The sequence below is a fragment of the Chrysemys picta genome, chromosome 12 (assembly GCF_011386835.1).
Source record: "Chrysemys picta bellii isolate R12L10 chromosome 12, ASM1138683v2, whole genome shotgun sequence".
NCBI classification, from domain to species: domain Eukaryota; kingdom Metazoa; phylum Chordata; order Testudines; family Emydidae; genus Chrysemys; species Chrysemys picta.
The window spans coordinates 27,430,426-27,450,390 of record NC_088802.1 but is presented as its reverse complement, the minus strand read 5'-3'; the positions used below and the strand labels follow the sequence as shown (position 1 = coordinate 27,450,390).

At 47.8% G+C, this 19,965-nt stretch overlaps 2 protein-coding genes across 8 annotated transcripts in view; one reads left to right on the top strand and one right to left on the bottom strand.

Moving 5' to 3' along the window:
- Window positions 1–19,964, bottom strand: part of LOC101935239 (zinc finger protein 345-like) — a 42,046-nt gene extending 22,082 nt beyond the window's left edge. For 4 of the 7 annotated variants that reach the window (XM_008176149.4, XM_008176152.4, XM_042847886.2 and 1 more), the window contains exons 1-2: window positions 19,630–19,884; window positions 17,923–18,035 (exon numbers count right to left, since the gene is read on the bottom strand). In XM_008176149.4, coding sequence (XP_008174371.1) covers window positions 17,923–17,956 — 34 coding nt within the window. In that variant the 5' untranslated portion in view covers window positions 17,957–18,035; window positions 19,630–19,884. Of the gene's footprint in view, window positions 1–17,922; window positions 18,036–19,629 lie in introns of all 7 variants that reach the window. The other 3 variants (XM_065562317.1, XM_008176150.4, XM_008176151.4) reach the window with 3 other exon arrangements.
- The window catches only part of LOC135974449 (myb/SANT-like DNA-binding domain-containing protein 2), a 103,585-nt gene that overhangs the window by 41,660 nt on the left and 41,960 nt on the right, over window positions 1–19,965 (top strand). The gene's annotated exons all lie outside the window — the stretch shown is intronic.

Sequence of the window (19,965 nt, the reverse complement as noted above, 5' to 3'; positions counted from 1 at the left end):
GGTTAAGAACAATTTTTCTCCCTCCTCCTTGTAACAGTCTTTTATGTACCTGAAAACCTATGTCCCCCCTCTGTCTTCTCTTTTCCAGATTAAACAAACCCAATTTTTTCCAATCTTTCCTCATAGGTCATGTTTTCTAGATCTTTAATCATTTTTGTAGTTCTTCTCTGGACTTTCTCCAATTTGTCCACATCTTTCCTGAAATGTGGTGCCCAGAACTGGACACAATACTCCAGTTGAGGCCTAATCAGCGTTAGAGTTACTTCTCATGTCTTGCTTACAATACTCCTGATAATACATCTCAGAATGATGGGTTTGCTTTTTTTGCAACAGTGTTACACGGTTGACTCATATTTAGCTTATGGTCCACTATTATCCCCAGATCTCTTTCCGCAGTACTCCTTCCTAGGCAGTCATTTACCATTTTGTATGTGTGCAACTAATTGTTCCTTCCTAAATGGAGTACTTTGCATTTGTCCTTATTGAATTTCATCCTATTTATTTCAGACCATTTGTCCAGATCATTTTGAATTTTATATCCTATCCTCCAAAGCACTTGCAACCCCTCCCAGCTTGGTATCATTTGCAAACTTTATAAGTGTAGTCTCTATGCCATTATCTAAATCTTTGATGAAGATATTGAACAGAACCAGACCCAGAACTGATCCCTGCAGGACCCCACTTGTTATACCATTTCAGCATGTGAACCACTGATAACTACTCTCTGGGAACGGTTCTCCAACCAGTTTTGCACCCACCATATAGTAGCTCCATCTAGGCTGCATTTCCCTAGTTTGAATATGAGAAGGTCATGCGAGACTTAAAGTATTAATATTAGTTGTGAGCATTATGGTGGCACATAAAGGCCCCAGAGCTACATTGTGCTGGGCACTGCACAGACACACAGTGACCGAGATCAGGGCTGTAGAACTGATAAATGAAATTGTTCATAAGTAAACTTTTATGAATGAAACAACATTCATTTATAAAACGGTTAGCCCAATAACTGGTTAATTGACAATTAAGATGCTTGTTAAGAGCCATAGCTGTTCAGCCAGTTGCCCTTGTAAGTTTCACTATCAATCCAATTCCTGCTTAAATCACTGAAACTTGCATTGTTTCAGTATTGTAACTTCTGTTCACTGTTTGCCACATTGTAATTCAAACTCCATTTTAAAACGCTTACTCCATTTTGTAAAAGCTTGCTGCAGCCTTCATTTTTGCAAAAACCCTGCTGTAATCTTATTAGTTTAGTTTAGATGTGTAAATGAGGTATGTATGGATGATGAAGTCAACCTCCAGCACCAGCCTGTCCTGATGAAATAGAGTTCAAGTACCAAAGGCTGAAGAGGCAGACAACAGCCCTAACAAAGTAAGAAGAGTCCACCCTAAAAAGAAAAGAACAGAGGTACAATAGAAGCAGGGCCGGCTCTAGGTTTTTTGCTGCCCCAAGCAAAAAATTTTTTGGCTGCCCCCCACCCCAGCCCTGGGCTCTCTCCCACCCCCCACCCCCAACTGCACCCTCCTTCCGCCGCAGCCCTGGGTCACTCGTAACTCGCTCCCTGGGTGGGTCATTCAGCAGGAATTTTGGATGTGCACAGAACACAGACAGGATTGGTTCCCATATGGTTACAGAACTGCAGTGAAGTGGAACAATTTTCAACTTGTGTGATTGGAGGATGTCTGGATGCATATTATAAGACTGTTGTACATAAATGAGGAAAAGTTGAGGTGCCTTTATTATTCTTTTGTTCCATTCTTTGTTTCTATGGGGAATTTGACAATGCAATATCACGGTCTTCCTTTTAAACAAATAAAACTAAAAAAAAAAAAAAAAAAAAAAAAAGCAATGGCTGTTGAAAATAGCAATTCCAGTCCTAATAACCACTGGGAAGCATTTCTTGCTCAATTTATTCTACTTTTTCTACAGCAAGTTACAGTGGATCAGCATATTTGATTTGGGAGAAATGAAGTAACAGCTGCCCAAACTGAGCTTGAGCACTCCTGAATTTTGAGGGTGTTCAAATCTGGAAAAGAAAAGTCAATTTCTGCTTCCATGGCTCAGAAGTGTAAATCCTCCCACGTGCCTGGTACTGTATCTAAAGCTGCCCAGCCTAGTAGAGCCTCCCCTCCCTTACTTTTCATTTTAAATTCTAGTGGGATCCACGTATCTCCCTTGCTAGGCTTCAGATAGAGAGGGGCATTTAGTCTGTCCATTTAGTCCACCCAATTCTTTCTCTGGGGGAGAGCCCAGCGCTGGGGCGGCAGGAGGTGCGGGTGGGGACCAGAGCTAGGGCGGCAGAGGGTGCGGGGGGAAGAGCCCAGGGCTGGGGTGGCAGGAGGTGCGGGTGGGGGCCAGAGCTGGGGCAGCAGGGGGTGCGGGTGCGGGGGGAGCCCAGGGCTGGGGCGGCAGGAGGTGTGTGTGTGGCGGGGGGTGGGGAAGAGCCCAGGGCTGGGGCGGCAGGAGATGCGGGTGCGTGGGGTGGAGGGGAGCCCAGAGCTGGGGCAGCAGGGGAGTGCAGGTGGGGGCCAGAGATGGGGCGGCAAGGGTGTGAGTGGGGGAGAGTCCAGGACTGGGGCAACATAGGGGTGATGGGGGAGGCCAGGGCTGGGGTGGGGGGGGCGGCAAAAAACCTAGAGCTGGCTCTGTCCCTACCATTCACAGCAAGCTGCAGGTTTCAGTTCCATACTCCTTCCCCCTCCCTTTCCTGTTACTAAGGTCAAGGGAATGCTGGGAAATGTAGTTCTTTCCCTGCTCCAGGGCTGGCTCTATAGGCAGGGAGCTAACGAAGGAACTACAGCTCCCAGGGCTCCCTGTTGGTTCTCAGCTCCCATGCTGGATTCTTGCGCCCCTGCAAATATGCCGCCCCAAGCAACTGCTTGCTTTGCTGGTGCGTAGAGCCGGCCCTGAATAGAAGGAAGATCAAAGCCAGGTCCGAGGCTGAAAGTCATGTCTGCAATTGACAGGTGATCAATCACACCGAACCCAGAGGCAGTGTGACACAGCAAGACCTATAGACTCTGGATTCAAACTAAAGCCTACAAAAAGGATGGGTGAGATGGAAGACTTGGAAGGGTAACATTCTGCTGCCAACATGGGAGGGCAGACCCAGCCCTTCCTTGTGCCTGGCTTTCCTGACCAGTTAGCCGCCACAAGCTACGAACCCAAGCTGCGAAATCAAGCCATGTTCAGGACTGGTAACTACAGCTGCTACAGAACATCGTGTGTGTGTGTGTGTATATATAAGTATTAAGGTATTAGCTAGTGGTTATAGATCAAATTGTTATCATAATAAATGTGGCATCTTTGCCTTGCCCCCTGAAACGATCCTGTGAAGTTTTGGCTGCATAACAGGGCTCCATTGTGCCGGGCACTATACAGACACAAAGTGACTGAGATCAGGGCCCTCCTGTGCCGGGCGCTGCACACACACGGTGACCGAGCTTGTTGGGGCAGGGACTGTCTCTCACTGTGTCTGTGCAGCACCCGGCACAACGGGGCCCCGATCTCAGTCACCATATGTGTGCAGCGCCTGGCACAACGAGTCCCCGATCTCGGTCACCGTGAGTCTGTGCAGTACCCGGCACGACAGGGCCCCGCTCTCAGTCACCGTGTGTCTGTGCAGCGCCCGGCACGACGGGGCCCCGCTCTCGGTCACCGTGTGTCTGTGCAGCGCCCGGCACGATGGGCCCCTGGGGCCATTATATGCCACCATAATGCTCACAACTAATATTAATAACAGCCTGACACCATGTGGTGTCTTTATACTTGAGGAAAAAAGATGGTTACTCACCATGTAACTGTTGTTCTTCGAGATGTGTTGTTCAGGTCCATTCCAATCAGGTGTGTGTGAGCCACGTGCATGGTCGTCGGAAACTTCTTCCCTCAGCAGCTCCCATCAGGTCGGCCAGGGAGCCACCTGGAGTGGCACCCTCATGGCACTCAATATATGACCCTGCTGACCCGATCCCCCTTCGGTTCCTTCTTGCCAGCTACTCCAACAGAGGGGAAGGAGGGTGGGTATTGGAATGGACGTGAACAACACATCTCGAAGAACAACAGTTACAAGAAGGTGAGTAACTGTCTTTTCTTCTTCAAGTGATTGTTCACATCAATTCCAATCAGGGGACTCCCAAGCTCTCCCACGGGAGTGGGATCAGAGTTAAGGAATCACTGACTGGAGCATCGCTCTGACGAGAGCTGTGTCATCTCTAGCATGCAGGGTGATGGCATAGTGGGTGGCAAACGTATGCACCGAGGACCAGGTCGCTGCTCTGCAGATCTCCTGGATGGGCACCTGGGCCAGGAAAGCGGTGGGTGAGGCCTGAGCTCTTGTCAAGTGGGCTGTAATGGCTGGGATCTTGGCGAGGTCATAACAGGTATGGATGCAGTCCGTAATCCAGGAAGAAATGCGCTCTGAGGAGACTAGAAGCCCCTTCATACGGTCTGCCACCGCTACAAACAGCTGGTTCAACTTCCTGAAAGGCTTTGTGCGCTCAATGTAGAATGCTAGCGCTCTCCGCACATCTAGTGAGTGAAACCTCAGCTCCTCTGCATTAGCATGTAGCTTGTGATAGAAAACTGGTAGAAAAATATCCTGGCTGATGTGGAATTGGGACACCACCTTGGGCAGGAAGGCTGGGTACGGTCTGAGCTGTACCTTGTCCTTGTGGAAGACTGTGTAGGGGGGTCAGAGGTTAGTGCTTTTAACTCCGACACCCTCCTGGCCAATGTAATGGCAACCAGAAAGGCAACCTTCCATGAGAGATAAAGAAGGGAACATGTAGCCAGTGGCTCGAATGGGGCTCCCGTTAGTCTAGCTAGGACCAGGTTGAGGTCCCAAGTCGCTACAGGTGAGTGGGACTGTGGATATAGACGTTCTATTCCCTTAAGGAAACGGCCCACCACAGGGTTGCGAAGACTGAACGCCCCAACACTCCCAGGTGGAACGCTAAGATGGCTGTGAGGTGTACCTGGCTGGGATGATTTAATTGGAAATTGGTCCTGCTTTGAGCAGGGGATTGGACTAGATGACCTCCTGAGGTCCCTTCCAACCCTGATAGTCTATGATTCTATGATCCAGCCAGGCCTATCCGCTTCAGGTGCAGTAGATAGTCCAGGATGAATGTTATAGATGCCTGAAGTGGGGATACGCGACTGTGATCACACCAGCACGAGAACCTTTTCCATTTGGCCAGGTAAGTGGCACTTCCCTCACCGATTCCGTGCATTGGAGCTCCATTGGGTTTAACCATGAAGCTTCCAGGCCATGAGATGGAGGGACTGGAGGTCCAGGTGAAGCAGGCAGCCATGGTCCTGTGTAATCAGATAGGGGAGGAGCGTCAGCGCGATCGGGGTGTCCACTGACTGCTCCAGAAGCATGGTGTACCAATTTTGGCATGGCCACGCAGGACCCAGGAGAATTACCTCTGCCTTGTCCCTGCGGATCTTGAGGAGAGCCTTGTGGATGAGTGGTATTGGAGGGAAGGCATACAGTAGATGGTTCCCCCACTATATCATGAACGCATCCGAGATAGAGCCCGGACTGTGCTTTAGGAAGGAGCAAAACGTTAGACACTTCCTGTTGCTCCTGGTGGCGAACAGGTCTACCTGGGGAAACTCCCACCTTTGGAAGATGGAATGTATGACATCCAGATGGATGGACCACTCATGACTGCTGAACTACCTGCGGAGGTGGTCCGCAAGTTCGTTCCACGTTCCCAGGAGATAGGACGCCTCCAGGTGAATGAAGTGGGCTATACAAAACTCCCACAGGTGGAAGGCCTCCCAACAGAGAGGGGAAGAATGCGCTCTATCCTGCTTGTTTATGTAAAACATGGTAGTGGTGTTGTCAGTCAGCACCGCCACGCACTGTCCTTGCAATATGGTATGGAAGGTCTGGCAGGCTAGTCTCACCATTCTGAGTTCCTTTATATTGATGTGAAGTGGGATCTCGGACTGCGAACATCTGCCCTGAGTCTGTAGGTCTCCTAAGTGTGCCCCCCACCCCAGGTCTGACACATCCATTACTACGGTCATGGATGGTTGAGGGCTGCTGAATGGGACTCCTTCACAGACCATGCAAGGGTCCAACCACCAGCCTACTGGAATCTGGGCTCTGGTAGAATGGCTCTTGCCTGAACCGAGTCCAGCAACACCCCAATGAATTCTATTTGTTGGGTGGGTGACTACGTCGACTTGTCCAGATTGAGGAGAAGACCCAGGCTCTGGAAGGTCTCTCTGACCAACCGTACCTGGGACTCCACCTGCTCCCTGGAGCGCCCCCACAGCAGCCAGTCGTCGAGGTAGGGATATACCTGCTCCTGCCTCTTGCGGAGAAAAGCCACGACCACGGACATGAATCATAGAATATCAGGGTTGGAAGGGACCTCAGGAGGTCATCTAGTCCAACCCCCTGCTCAAAGCAGGACCAATCCCCAACTAAATCATCCCAACCAGGGCTTTGTCAAGCCTGACCTTAAAAACCTCTAAGAAAGGAGATTCCACCACCTCCTTAGGTAACCCATTCAAGTGCTTCAACACCCTCCTAGTGAAAAAGTTTTTCCTAATAGCCAACCTAAACCTCCCCTACTGCAACTTGAGACCATTACTCCTTGTTCTGTCATCAGGTACCACTGAGAACAGTCTAGATCCATCCTCTTTGGAACCCCCTTTCAGGTTGTTGAAAGCAGCTATCAAATCCCCCCTCATTCTTCTCTTCTGCAGACTAAACAATCCCAGTTCCCTCATCCTCTCCTCATAAGTCATGTGCTCCAGCCCCCTAATCATTTTTGTTGCCCTCCGCTGGACTCTTTCCAATTTTTCCACATCCTTCTTGTAGTGTGGGGCCCAAAACTGGACACAGTACTCCAGATGAGGCCTCACCAATGTCGAATAGAGGGGAACGATCACGTCCCTCGATCTGCTGGCAATGCCCCTATTTATACAGCCCAAAATGCCGTTAGCCTTCTTGGCAACAAGGGCACACTGTTGACTCATATCCAGCTTCTCATCCACTGTAACCCCTAGGTCCTTTTCTGCAGAACTGCTTCCTAGCCATTCGGTCCCTAGTCTGTAACAGTGCATGGGATTCTTCTGTGCTAAGTGCAGGACTCTGCACTTGTCCTTGTTGAACCTCATCAGGTTTCTTTTGGCCCAATCCTCTAATTTGTCTAGATCCCTCTGTATCCTATCCCTACCCTCCAGCGTATCTACCACTCCTCCCAGTTTAGTGTCATCTGCAAACTTGCCGAGAGTGCAGTCCACGCCATCCTCCAGATCATTAATGATGATATTGAACAAAACCAGCCCCAGGACCGACCCCTGGGGCACTCCACTTGAAACCGGCTGCCAGCTAGACATGGAGCCGTTGATCACTACCCGTTGAGCCCAACGATCTAGCCAGTTTTCTATCCACCTTACAGTCCATTCATCCAGCCCGTACTTCTTTAACTTGGCGGCAAGAATACTGTGGGAGACCGTATCAAAATCTTTGCTAAAGTCAAGGAATAACACATCCACTGCTTTCCCCTCATCCACAGAGTCAGTTATCTCCTCATAGAAGGCAATGAGGTTAGTCAGGCGTGACTTGCCCTGGGTGAATCCATGCTGACTGTTCCTGAGCACTTTCCTCTCCTCTAAGTGCTTCAGAATTGATTCCTTGAGGACCTGCTCCACGATTTTTCCAGGGACTGAGGTGAGGCTCACTGGCCTGTAGTGCCCCGGATCCTCCTCCTTCCCTTTTTTAAAGATGGGCACTATATTAACCTTTTTCCAGTCATCCAGGACCTCACCCGATCGCCATGAGTTTTCAAAGATAAAATGGGACATGCACTTGGTGAACACCCGGGGGGCTGTTGATAACCCGAATGGGAGCACTGTGAACTGATGATGTATGCAGTTGACAACGAACCTCAGGAAACATCTGTGGGCTGGCCAAATGGCTATATGAAAGTACGCGTCTTTCATGTCAAGAGCAGTGTACCAATCCCCTGGATCCAGGGAGGGAATAATTGCGTTCAGGGCTTCATCATTGCAGGTTTGCCTCTAGATGGCACTTGTCTGGGTGGTGCCAAAGGCTTCTCTCTAACAGCAAGGGGCTGTGGTGCAGTACTTTCTATAAGCTCTTTTGCAGCCTCAAAAGTATCTGGGGCGGAGGGGGGTTCCAACTCCTCCACCAAGCACTGCCCCACCGGAGAGTCACTAAGTGCCAGGCTCATCGGTGCCAACTGGGGCACTGGAGTCGACAGCACAAGGTCTTGCTGCTTGGAAGTTGAGTCCTTCCTCTGAGGCAGCAAAGTCTCTCCGGATGGTCTCGCTCTCTGAGGACAGTGCCCTCTGTCCACCTTCTTATGACGCTTGTGGGGCACCGGGAATGTTGACCGGTGCTGGGGCGCTGCTCTGCGCTGTGGTGTCGGGAATCTCCGGTACCGAGGATCTCTAGCACCAGAGTCCTTCCCGTACTGATCTGCGGACTGACGCAGGGGCACTCCGCGCCAAGCTCGGGCCGGGACTTGGCAGTCGGGTGCTGCTGCACCAAGTGCAGCTTCCATTAATAGCTGCTTCAAACAGAAGTCGCGTTCTGTCCTAGTCCTGGGCTTGAAAGCCTTACAGATCTTACAGCACTCGGAATGATGCGCCTCCCCTAGACACCTCAGGCACGACTCATGAGGGTTGCTATTGGACATAGGCTTCTTGCATACACCGCAAGATTTAAATCCTTGGACTTGAGGCATGCCCTGAAACCCAAGGTGGGGTGAGGGGAGAACGACCCACTCACTAAGACTATCTTAACTACCAAACAATAAACTAACCACAAAACAAAACACTGTATAGGACTAAGTAATAGCTAAAGGAACACTTGCAAGCAAGCGAAACACAGTTCCAACGCTGCTACAGATGGTAAGAAGGAACTGAAGGGGGGGTCAGGTCGGCAGGGTCATATTGAGCGCCACGAGGGCCCACTCCAGGGGGCTCCCTGACCGACCCAACGGGAGCTGCTGAGGGGAAAAGTTTCCGATGACTGTGCACGTGGCGCGCGCACACCTGATTGGAATCGACATGAACAATCACTCAAAGAAGAACAATCCTATTTCACTCTGCTCCTCAGAGCCTGCTCCTGGTTCTTTCCGGCACAATCCGGACTTGTGTTGACAAACCTGGCTTCAAAATGAACAGGCCACATTCAGCCCTGGTCTAGCTCCATGCAAGCCGGTGGAGGGGCTGGCTCTGGGGCACTGAGTGGGAGAGTCTATGCAAACAAGGTAATATCATATTTGCATAAATGATAAACATGCATCAACTCATTTGCATAAACAGCCTCCTCTTCCAAAAATCCCCCACCCCCATACACACAATACCTACATCTCTGCCTTCCTCCCTCCTCCTCCTCAACTTCCCTCATCCTCACTCCCTGTTCTCTCTAGCTACCTCCATAGCTCCCCCACCATTTCTGGCTGGCCCCCAGAATTCCCCCATGGATTGGTTCCCATCTCCCTTCTATCCCGCTGCCCCGGAGACCTCTCCATGGTTTAGAGCCCTATAGCTTCCCTTCTGCACTGTAACCATGGAGACAGGCCTTAGCGCACTCCTCACCCATCCTCTGCCCCCAATGGGAGTAAGAGAGAGAAGTGGGACCCTGGGGAGAGAGGCTTTGTGTCTGATGGGGGCAGAGAGGAGGGGGTTAAGGGCATGGAGAGAGAGAGAGCTTGGGTGTAAGGGGAAAATGGCAAGAGTCTCACAGAACCTGGATGTGGGGGTCTAAAGGTAAAGCAGAGTCATACACAACCTCTAGCCATCCAGGTCCCACAGCTACCTAAGGTACTTATGCGGCCCCATCACCATAGTATCTGGGCTCCTCACAATCTTCAGCCCCACCGCACTCCTGGGAAGCAAGGCCCTGCCACTGTCTCTGTGTTTCAGAGGGGGAGACAAGGCCTAGAGAGGCTAAGGGATGTGGCTGTCACATAGGAAGTCTGGGGCAAAGCAGGGAATTGAACCCAGGGTTTCCCAAGACTTACGTTAGCGCTGTAACCACAGCCGCAGTCATCCTCTATCACGCCATCTCCCTTGGTCCATCTGTCCCTCCCCATGCACACTTTCCCCTCTCTCCATTGGTCTTTATACCCTGTTCCTCCATAGTGCCTTTATACCCCTCCAGCTGCTTTGCTTCTTCATTGATTCAGAGATGTTAAGCCAGAAGGGACCATCTAGTCTGAACTCCTGTACAACACAGGCCAGAGTTTCATCCAGTGATTCCTGTATCGAGCCCCCCACTCCCAGCCAAACCTAATCAGTTTCCGTCAATGGTAAATGATTTTGTGTGGGCTGGGAGAAAGGGAAGAAAACACCCTATATGAATCATGCTGCTCCAGCTGAGGGCTGCGGTCATGTGCATTTGGCCAATTCACTAACAAGTCAGATCAAGTTATTGCTTATGGTATTAGACTTTGTTATTATTATGTCTGCAGGGCCCACACTGTGATAGGAACTTTAGAAACAAGTAGGGGAAAAGCCCCAGCCCTAGGGATCTTACAATCCAAGGATAGACACAACACATAGGAGACAACACATTAATAAGGTCACGGGCTGGGGAAGGAGTATAAAAAAGGTATATTCTGAACCTTCATAAAGGTATTAGTCGATTTAGACACCGTTAAGTACAATGGCCAAAGATTTCAAACTTGGATGCCTAAAGTAGCTTGGGATTTTTCAAAACAGCCCAAAGGATTTCGGCATGTAAATGTCATTGAAGTCCAAGCTTGATGCAATTTTTTGACCAAAACATTTTTCAGTAAAACAAGCATGTTTGGGTCACCTGAAACATTTCACAAATTCATGTCAAATTCCCCACATTCTTTCAGTCAGGAAAAAAAATAACCAGAAAAAAAAATTCAAAACATTTCAATTTTTCTATGCAAAATTATTTTTCTTTTAGAAATTTCCTTAAATTTTAGAAAAATTAAGAACTTGAAAAAATGCTCAAAATCTAAACAAACCATTTCATTTCAGGTCAAACAAAACATTGTATTGGATCGGAAATAAAATTTGTTTTGATTTTTTTGGAACTGACTGTGAACCAAAAAGTCAGTTATTTGCACAGCTCTCATTGAAATACTAATACTAATTAAACGGTGCAAATTCTTTGCCAGGTTCACTCACTTTTAGGTTGTATCCCTGTCCCCTTTGTCTGCTTGTGTCATTTAATTGTAAGTTCGTCAGGGCTGGAATTTTCTCTGTCTGTTTGTACAGCACCCAACACAATAGGGCTCTGATCCCAATGGAGACCTCTGAGTGCTACCATAACATAAATATTAATTGGGCCTTTTTAGAAATCTAGCCATCAGCAGCATAAGATCTAAGCACAGCTTAAGTGGCCCTTTGCAGAGGGGTGAGTTTTCATAGGCAGATGCACACTCAGCATTGAAGGAATGGCATTCCGCAAGGACCAAAATACAGCCATAGGACATTGTACGACAGGGTTATGAAAGCCTTACAAAAGGTCTGAGTATCAGGATGCAGTTTGTAGTACTGAAGACAGACTTCCAGACAATATGAAAGATGCAAAATGCTCTTGGAACATAGCAAGTGGAAACAATGAGATCATGTCACCATTCTTAAGGACTCATTTTGGGCCAGATTTTTAAAGGTATTTAGGTGCCTAAAGATGCAGATAGGCATCTAGTTGGATTTTCAAAAGTGCCTAAGCAGATTAGGTGCCTCCTCTTCCTCCCCACTTTTGTGTAAACTCGCCTAGAAGGCCCCGATACAGTCAGCGTGCTCAGATCAGATCGGACCTTGCACATGATTTAGGTAGCTGAAAACCTATCTTCCCCTGGTTTGTGGATCTGTCCAAGGCTTAAGCAGCAGACAGGCACCCAGAGGGAAGCAACAGTGCTCACATTCAGAGGCAGAAACATAAGTACCTAGGCTACTGAAGTTTTGTGAATCTCAGCGTAGCCTAAATTGTTTAGGCACCTAAGCACTTTTGTGAATCTAGGCCATTGAATCATAGAATATCAAGGTTGGAAGGGACCTCAGGAGGTCATCTAGTCCAACCCCCTGCTCAAAGCAGGACCAATCCCCAGACAGATTTTTGCCCCAGATCCCTAAGTGGCCTCCTCAAGGATTGAACTCACAACCCTGGGTTTAGCAGGCCAATGCTCAAAGCACTGAGCTATCCCCCCACATTAAGCATGTGTTCATGTGATTTGCTGAAGAAGGATGGGATTACTCATACATTTATAGTTATACAGGAGGTCAGACTACATGATCCCCTCTGGCTTGATAATCTATGAAATCTATGAAAGAAGCATGGGCTGGTTAATCAGGGCCATAGTGAATTGATATATGTAGGTAGCCCCCTGGACTCTTGGCTGCTGATAGTTAAGGCTAAGATTTAGTCATGGGTATTTTTAGTAAAAGTCATGGACAGGTCAAGGGCAGTAAACAAAAATTCACGGCCTGTGACCTGTCCATGGCTTGTACTATATACCCCTGACTAAATCTTGGGTGCTCTGGAGGAGGGATTCCAGGGGCGCCATAGGTGCTCTGGGGCAGGGGATGGCCCAGGACCACTGCTAGTGCTCAGAGGGGAGCAGAGAGAGCGTGGCACGTGGCCCGAGACCTCCACTGCTGCTCGGAGGGGATGAGGGGTAGTGGCCAGAACACCTGGCCCAGGGGTTGCCCAAACTGCTCAGGCGGCCCCCAAACCAGCCACTGCAGAAGTCATGGAGGTCCCGGAAAGTCTCAGAATCCATGACTTCCGTGACCTACACGTCAGCCTTGCAGCCTTACTGATAATACACCTCTACCCCGATATAACGCGACCCGATATAACATGAATTTGGATATAACGCGGTAAAGCAGTGCTCCGGGGGAGCAGGGCTGCGCACTCCGGTGGATCAAAGCAAGTTCGATATAACACGGTTTCACCTATAACACGGTAAGATTTTTTGGCTCCCGAGGACAGTGTTATATCAAGATAGAGGTGTATTACAGAAGCATTTCAGAATTATGAACATCTTGGGAATAGAGGTTGTTCGCAATTCTGAAATGTTCGTAACTCTGAACAAAATGTTCTTTCAAAGTTTACAGCTGAACATTGCCTTAATACAGCTTTGAAACTTTACTCTGCAGAAGAAAAATGCTGCTTTCCCTTTATTTTTTTAGTAGTTTATGTTTAACAGTACTGTATTTGGTTGGTTTTGGTTTTTGGGGCGGTTTGTTTTTTTTGGTCTCTGCTGCTGCCTGATTGCGTACTTCCAATTCCAAATGAGGTGTGTCGTTGACTGGTCAGTACATAACTCTGGTGTTAGTAACTCTGAGGTTGTACTGTATATACATATCAGTTGTATACTGTGAATATATCTTTGCATACAGATATATCAATAACATTCATGGTTATTTCCTCATTTTTACAAAAATCCTGTGGTGTTGGTACTCCAGTATATATAGTAAATTTGTTTGTGGCTGTCATCCATTATGGGATACTCGAATAGAGCAGTGTGATATATTCCTGCTACAGTAAGCAGATGTAGGTGACTTCAAGTTAGAAACATAATTAAATATATATGTGGACATCTGTTCATTTGGATCCTTAGCTTTAAGGATGTGTTTCCCACCATTGAGTAAGAAAAGAATTTTCCATTTGCATTTGACCTTTCCCTTACAAATCTCTCTCCTCCCCCTCCCTCCTTTTTTTGATATACTAAGGACGAGATTTTCAAAAGGGCTCAGCATTGGCCAAATTTTGCTCCCACTGAAACCAGTGGTAAAACCCCTATTGCCTTCAATGGGACGACTTACAGGGACAAATCTTCAGCTGGAGTAAACTGTTGTATCTTCATAGACTTCAACTGAGCTGTGATGATTTATACAAGCTGAGGATCTGACCCACAGTGAACCAAGTTAAGCACATGCATAAATCTTTGGAGAACTAAGGCCATAACATTTATTTTTAGAGGTTTTTAAGGCCCAGTTTGACAAACCGGTTTGGCTGGGATGATTTAGTGGGTGTTGGTCCTGCTTTGAGCAGGGGGGTTGGACCTCCTGAGGTCTCTTCCAATCTTAATCTTCTATGATTCTATGATTTTGGTCATTCAGAAATATATAGAAGTGGAAGGGACCTCGAGAGGTCATCTAGTCTAGTCCCCTGCACTCAAGGCAGAACTAAGTATTATCCAGACCATTCCTGACAGGTGTTTGTCCAACCTGCTCTTAAAAACCTCTCTAGGCAATTTATTCCAGTGTTTAACCACTCTCATAGTTAGGAAGTTGTTCCTAATGTCCAGCCTACACCGCCCTTGCTGCAATTTAAGACCATTGTTTCTTGTCCTATCCTCAGTGGTTAAGAAGAACAATTTTTTTTCCTTCCTCCTTGTAACAGCCTTTTATGTACTTGAAAACTGTTATGTCCCCTCTCAGTCTTCTCCAGACTAAACAAACCCATTTTTTTCAATCTTCCATCATAGGTCATGTTTTCTAGACCTTTAATCATTTTTGTTGCTCCTCTCTGGACTTTCTCCAATTTGTCCACATCTTTCCTAAAATGTGGCACCCAGAACTGGACACAATACTCCAGTTGAGGCCTAATCAGCGTGGAGTAGAGCGGAAGAATTACTTCTCGTGTCTTGCTTACAATACTCCTGCTAATACATCCCAGAATGATGTTTGCTTTTTTTGCAACTGTTACACCGTTGACTCATATTTAGCTTATGATCCATTATGACCCCCAGATCCCTTTCCGCAGTACTTCTTCCTAGGCAGTCATTTCCCATTTTGTCTGTGTTCAATTGATTGTTCCTTCCTAAGTGGAGGACTTTGCACTTGTTCTTATTGAATTTCATCCTATTTACTTCAGACCATTTCTCCAGTTTGTCCAGATCATTTTGAATTTTAATCCTATCCTCCAAAGCACTTGCAACCCCTCCCAGCTTGGTATCGTCCGCAAACTTTATAAGTGTACTCTCTATGCCATTATCTAAATCTTTGATGAAGATACTGAACAGAACCGGACCCAGAACTGATCCCTGCGGGACCCCACTCGTCATGCCCTTCCAGCATGACTGTGAATCACTGATAACTACTCCCTGGGAACGATTTTCCAACCAGTTATGCACCCACCTTATAGTAGCTCCATCTAGGTTGTATTTCCCTAGTTTGCTTATGAGAAGGTCATATGAGATAATATCAAAAGCCTTACTAAAGTCAAGATATACCACATCTACCGCTTCCCCCCTATCCACAAGGCTTGTTACCCCGATAAAGAAAGCTATCAGGTTGGTTTGACACAATTTGTTCTTGACAAATCCATGGTGTTATTTATCACCTTATTATCTTCTAGGTGTTTGCAAATTGATTGCTTATTTGCTCCATTATCTTTCCGGGTACAGAAGTTAAGCTGACTGGTCTGTAATTCCCTGGGTTATCCTTATTTCCCTTTTTATAGATGGGCACTATATTTGCCCTTTTCCAGTGCATATGATCTCTCTATTTGTTTACTTCATATTTCTTTATTAGTAATTGTTAGTCTTAAGTATTTCTATTTTTTACTTTACAACTCTTTCTATACCTCATGCCTTAAGCTGATTATATTTTTAAAAAATCAGAAACGAGGGCACTTTTGTGGTGAATTTTTTTAGAGTCACAAAACAGTTATTGCAAAAACCAGAGAACTTTTTTTTTTTTTTAATGGGCTGATTTTGCTACTGACTGCTTCCAACTCAACAGCCACATGGGAGTAAAGGATTGTTCTCAGTAACTCAGTGTCTGCTTGAGTTTATCATGAGATTCTGACCGAGTGTCATTAGCATTCGCTCTGAGCAAAAGAACAGCTCTGAGACCATCTACGCTCATTCGACTTTTCTCCTCACTCCAAACACCATTAAGCACCTGAAACCTGGTTCCGCCAGCCAGGCAAACGCAGAGCCAATTCTACCACTAGAGCAACACATCTAGAACAAACACTTTGTAACTATAAATGAACCCAAATATTTTGTCTGATGAAATTAAAATCTGGCACATTTCTAGAATTCCAAAAGAAGTTCTCAGGACACAGGGAGATCAAGGAAAAATAAGGCTGTCTCTGTACATTCAGGCTGTATGGCGACTCTTCATTTGCATATTAATTATACATATACAAACTCCAAAATGGCCCAGATTTGCTAAATTTCGAGACATGCTGCATTTGTTTCTCCTGGACTATGAAGAGAGGTAGAAGGCCTCAGTGGAGGCTGATATATGGATGATTATGATCTGCCACTTGGTACAAATATAGTTTTGGGTTTGTAACATTAAATGATTCTCAGGGAGGTTCAGAGCCAGTGTCTGGGCACCATTCATGATTTGGAATCAAATGAAAATAAAATAATATAAAGAAATATGGCAAGAGAGAAAACAACACTAAAACAAGTGGAAAACTGGTGAACAAAAAACATTAGGAAATAGTTATTGGAGATGGGATTTTACAATCATTACTAATATGCTCTTTAACTTACATGTATTTTGTGCAAATGAAAAGTGGTTAAAGTTAGGCTGGCTGAAGAGGTGCAAGAAGCAGGGGTGATAGCTAATGTAGATGAAATATACAGCAGTAGTGAAGTAGTAACTGCCAGTAGTAACCGGTAAGCTTGAGACTTTCAAGGCTAGATCCTCAGCTAATGTAAACTGACAAGCGCCTGCTAATTTACAGCAACTGTCAGGATTAGTTTGCTAACTTCATTAATTATTATTAATTGTATTGCAGTAGCACCTAGGGATCCCAAATAAGATCAGGGTCCCCATTGTGCTGGGCACTGTACAGACACAGAGTAAGATATAGCCCATGCCCTGATGAGCTTCCAATCTAAATAGGATCTGACCCTCACTCTTCTGAGCTCCTTCTGGAGGTAGAAGAATTAGCCTGTGGAAATTAATTACAATCCATTTTCTGGGAATCAGGGCCTCTCATCTGAGATACACTTTCAACCTTAACCGTTTCCTCCTAACAGTGGTGGGAGTGTTGTTTAGGGGGAGAGGAGGGCTAAACAAGTAACCTAGGGAATCTCTAACCTACTAAAGCAAAACTCTGTATAATCCTCTCAGGATAAGAAACCAAGGGGAAGGACAAATTAATCTGCCACTAAAATGATGCAAAGGCAATGAAAGCTAAATAGATCTCAGAATCTTTATGTAGCATAGCTCTCCTCCTCCCTTTGTCTGTTGTTACCCCCCTCTCTGGGTTGCATCATACTGTAAACTTCTAAGGGCAAAGGACCATCCCTTCTTCTATTTCTATAAAGTACCAAGCATCTCAATGATGCTGCAGATATAATAATTTATTACAATGACCATGCCACCATTTTAACTCTGGGCTGGGGGGCATCGAAACAGATAGGAATCTGCTCATGGAGTAGGAGGGGCAGATTTTGCTGGGGGAGGGGTCATTCCTCCAGCATCCCCATAGACCAGGGATATGACGATGCAGTCACAGCACTAGGTGTTTAACCTCTTATCTGTGTCTAAACCTGCCCCTATGGGTGGAACCAGTCCTGGGAAGGGGAGGCACAGCGACACTGTGTGTGTGTGTCTGGACAAGTAGCTACGCTTGCCCCGCCACATAGAAAGCCCTGGAGAGGAGGAGATTCATAGATTTAAAGACCAGAAAGGGCCATTATGACCATCTAGTCTGACCTCCTGCCTAACACGGACCAGAGAACCTCACCCAGGGATCAATCCATATATTAGCACCACCAGTATTATGTTCCTGACTCTGGGAGGTGTGGAGGGGACAGACTCTCTCAAATGGGTTCTGGGGACTACGGGGCTGATCCCCCTGAAGGCTACGGAGGAAAGGAGAATCTGACTCAGGCACTTTAGAGACACACCTCCTCCTCCCCACCCACCCCACAGCTTCTAACACCAGAGGTTGTAGGGATCCTTACCCAATGAGATCACATTCTCATAGTTCTCCTGCATCTCGTCCGTGGGATCCAGATTCGCTCACTCACTGCCCCTCGGTGGAATACACAGCTGCCTCCTCAACGGTAACCGGTCCCTGAAACAGCCAGAGACCCTCACTCAGAACCTGCTGGCCCAGCCTCAATCCCACCAGCTCAGCCACAGGAACCCTAAGTCAGTCCCTCTGCTCTCTCTCTCCTACATGTCCCTCCCTTAAAGTGATGGTTATACATTCCCATATGATTCTTTCTAGCCTCTCCACCAAGCCAACCCTCATTTCTGGGTGAGCACCAGACCGTCATCTCCCCCTGAATGGCTGCTCTGGCCCTATAAATGTAGTAAACCACTGACAACAGGGATACAGGATTGGGGCAGGCTCTTTATTCTAATAGAGCACAGCCAGGCACATCGTGAGCTCTGCACTCCCATTTCTCTCATCTCCTTTCTCTTGGTAGCAGTAGGGACCATGTTTGGGCTATGGCAGGAATGAGAAGTTTTGGGTTGAAACTTCCTAGCGATGATGCTCTAAGTGAGCCCAACCTGCCAGGGAACAAAAAGCGGATGTAATTCTGCAGCCTGTCATGGGGAGAAGGGGGGGAGGGATAGCTCAGTGGTTTGAGCATTGGCCTGCTAAACCCAGGGTTGCAAGTTCAATCCTTGAGGGGGCCATTTAGGGAACTGGGGTAAAAATCTGTCTGGAGATTGGTCCTGCTTTGAGCAGGGGGTTGGACTAGATGACCTTCTGAGGTCCCTTCCAAGCCTGATATTCTATGATTCTATGACTGGGGAGGTTTCAGAAGGGGCTTTAGTCAATTTCACACCCTCAGTTCCCCCCGTTCTTTCCCTGCAGACAGACACTCTGCAACCCATGCTCAGTCATTTTATTACAGAGCAGATTCAGCCCCTCTCCCTATATTAACACACACCCCTCCCCCCCCAGTAACAGAGTTTCTGAACCAAATGCTAGAAAAGCACAGAATCGAAGGTGCCACTTTGGGCGATCTCTAGGGCTGCCAATTTTCATTGGAGGTACTCCTGGAGGTTTCCTCACATGACAGAATCTTTAATTAACGATGAATCTTTAATTCCTGGAGGTTTGGCAACCCTAGGCAGTGGTTCTCAACCAGAGGTTCGGGGCCTCCTCGGGGGCTATGAGCAGGCTTCAGGGGGGCTGCCAAGCAGGGCCAGTGTTAGACTTGCTGGGGCCCAGGACAGAAACCCAAAGCCCCACCGCATGGGGCTAAAGCCTGGGGTTCCAAGCTCCGCCACCTGAATCAAAGCCTGAGCAACTTAGCTTCACAAGGGCCCCCTGTAGTGTGGGGCCCTGGGCAGTAGCCCATCTTGCTATCCCCTAATGCTGGCCCTAGCTTTTATATGCAGAAAACAGTTGTTGTGGCACAGCTGAGCTATGGAGTTTTTGTAGCATGCTGGGAAGGCCTCAGACAGAAAAGGATTGAGAACCCCTGACCCTAGGGGCAGCCCCCCCCCACACACACACTATTCCCAGGGCAGCGCATCCCCACAGCAGCACGGGGACCAGGCAAAGGCAGGAACTAGCTTTTCCTCTCCCTGCTCCTCCCCAGGAAAGTCAATCTGCCCCGGGGAGCTGCAGTGAATGGGGCTGGGCAGGGCTGGGAGCCGGGACCTCCCTCCCCACTGATTGCTCCTGCTGCCCCTTCCCATCTCCTTACCCCTCTTCCTTCCTCTGGCTGGGGAGACTGGCTTATTGTTGCATTGGTCGCGGGGGCGCGTTGGCTCTGCCCGGAGCAGGTTGGGCTGGTACAGGCGCTAAGAGCGGACAGAGCCGGGGTGTGTCCGGGCGGGCAGCAGCAGCAGTGCTGGGACTCCGGGGCGGTAAAAAGCAGCCCTTTCCCGAGTCACTTTCCTGCCCATCCCCAGCACTTTCCCCGAGTTCGCTCGCTCTCAATTACCTGGAGCTTCCGGTTCAGGGAGCTGATGTCGGACGGCAGGGGCCGGGGCTTCCCCGGGCAGCTCAGTGCCGTGAGAATAAGTCCTATAGCGCCCGG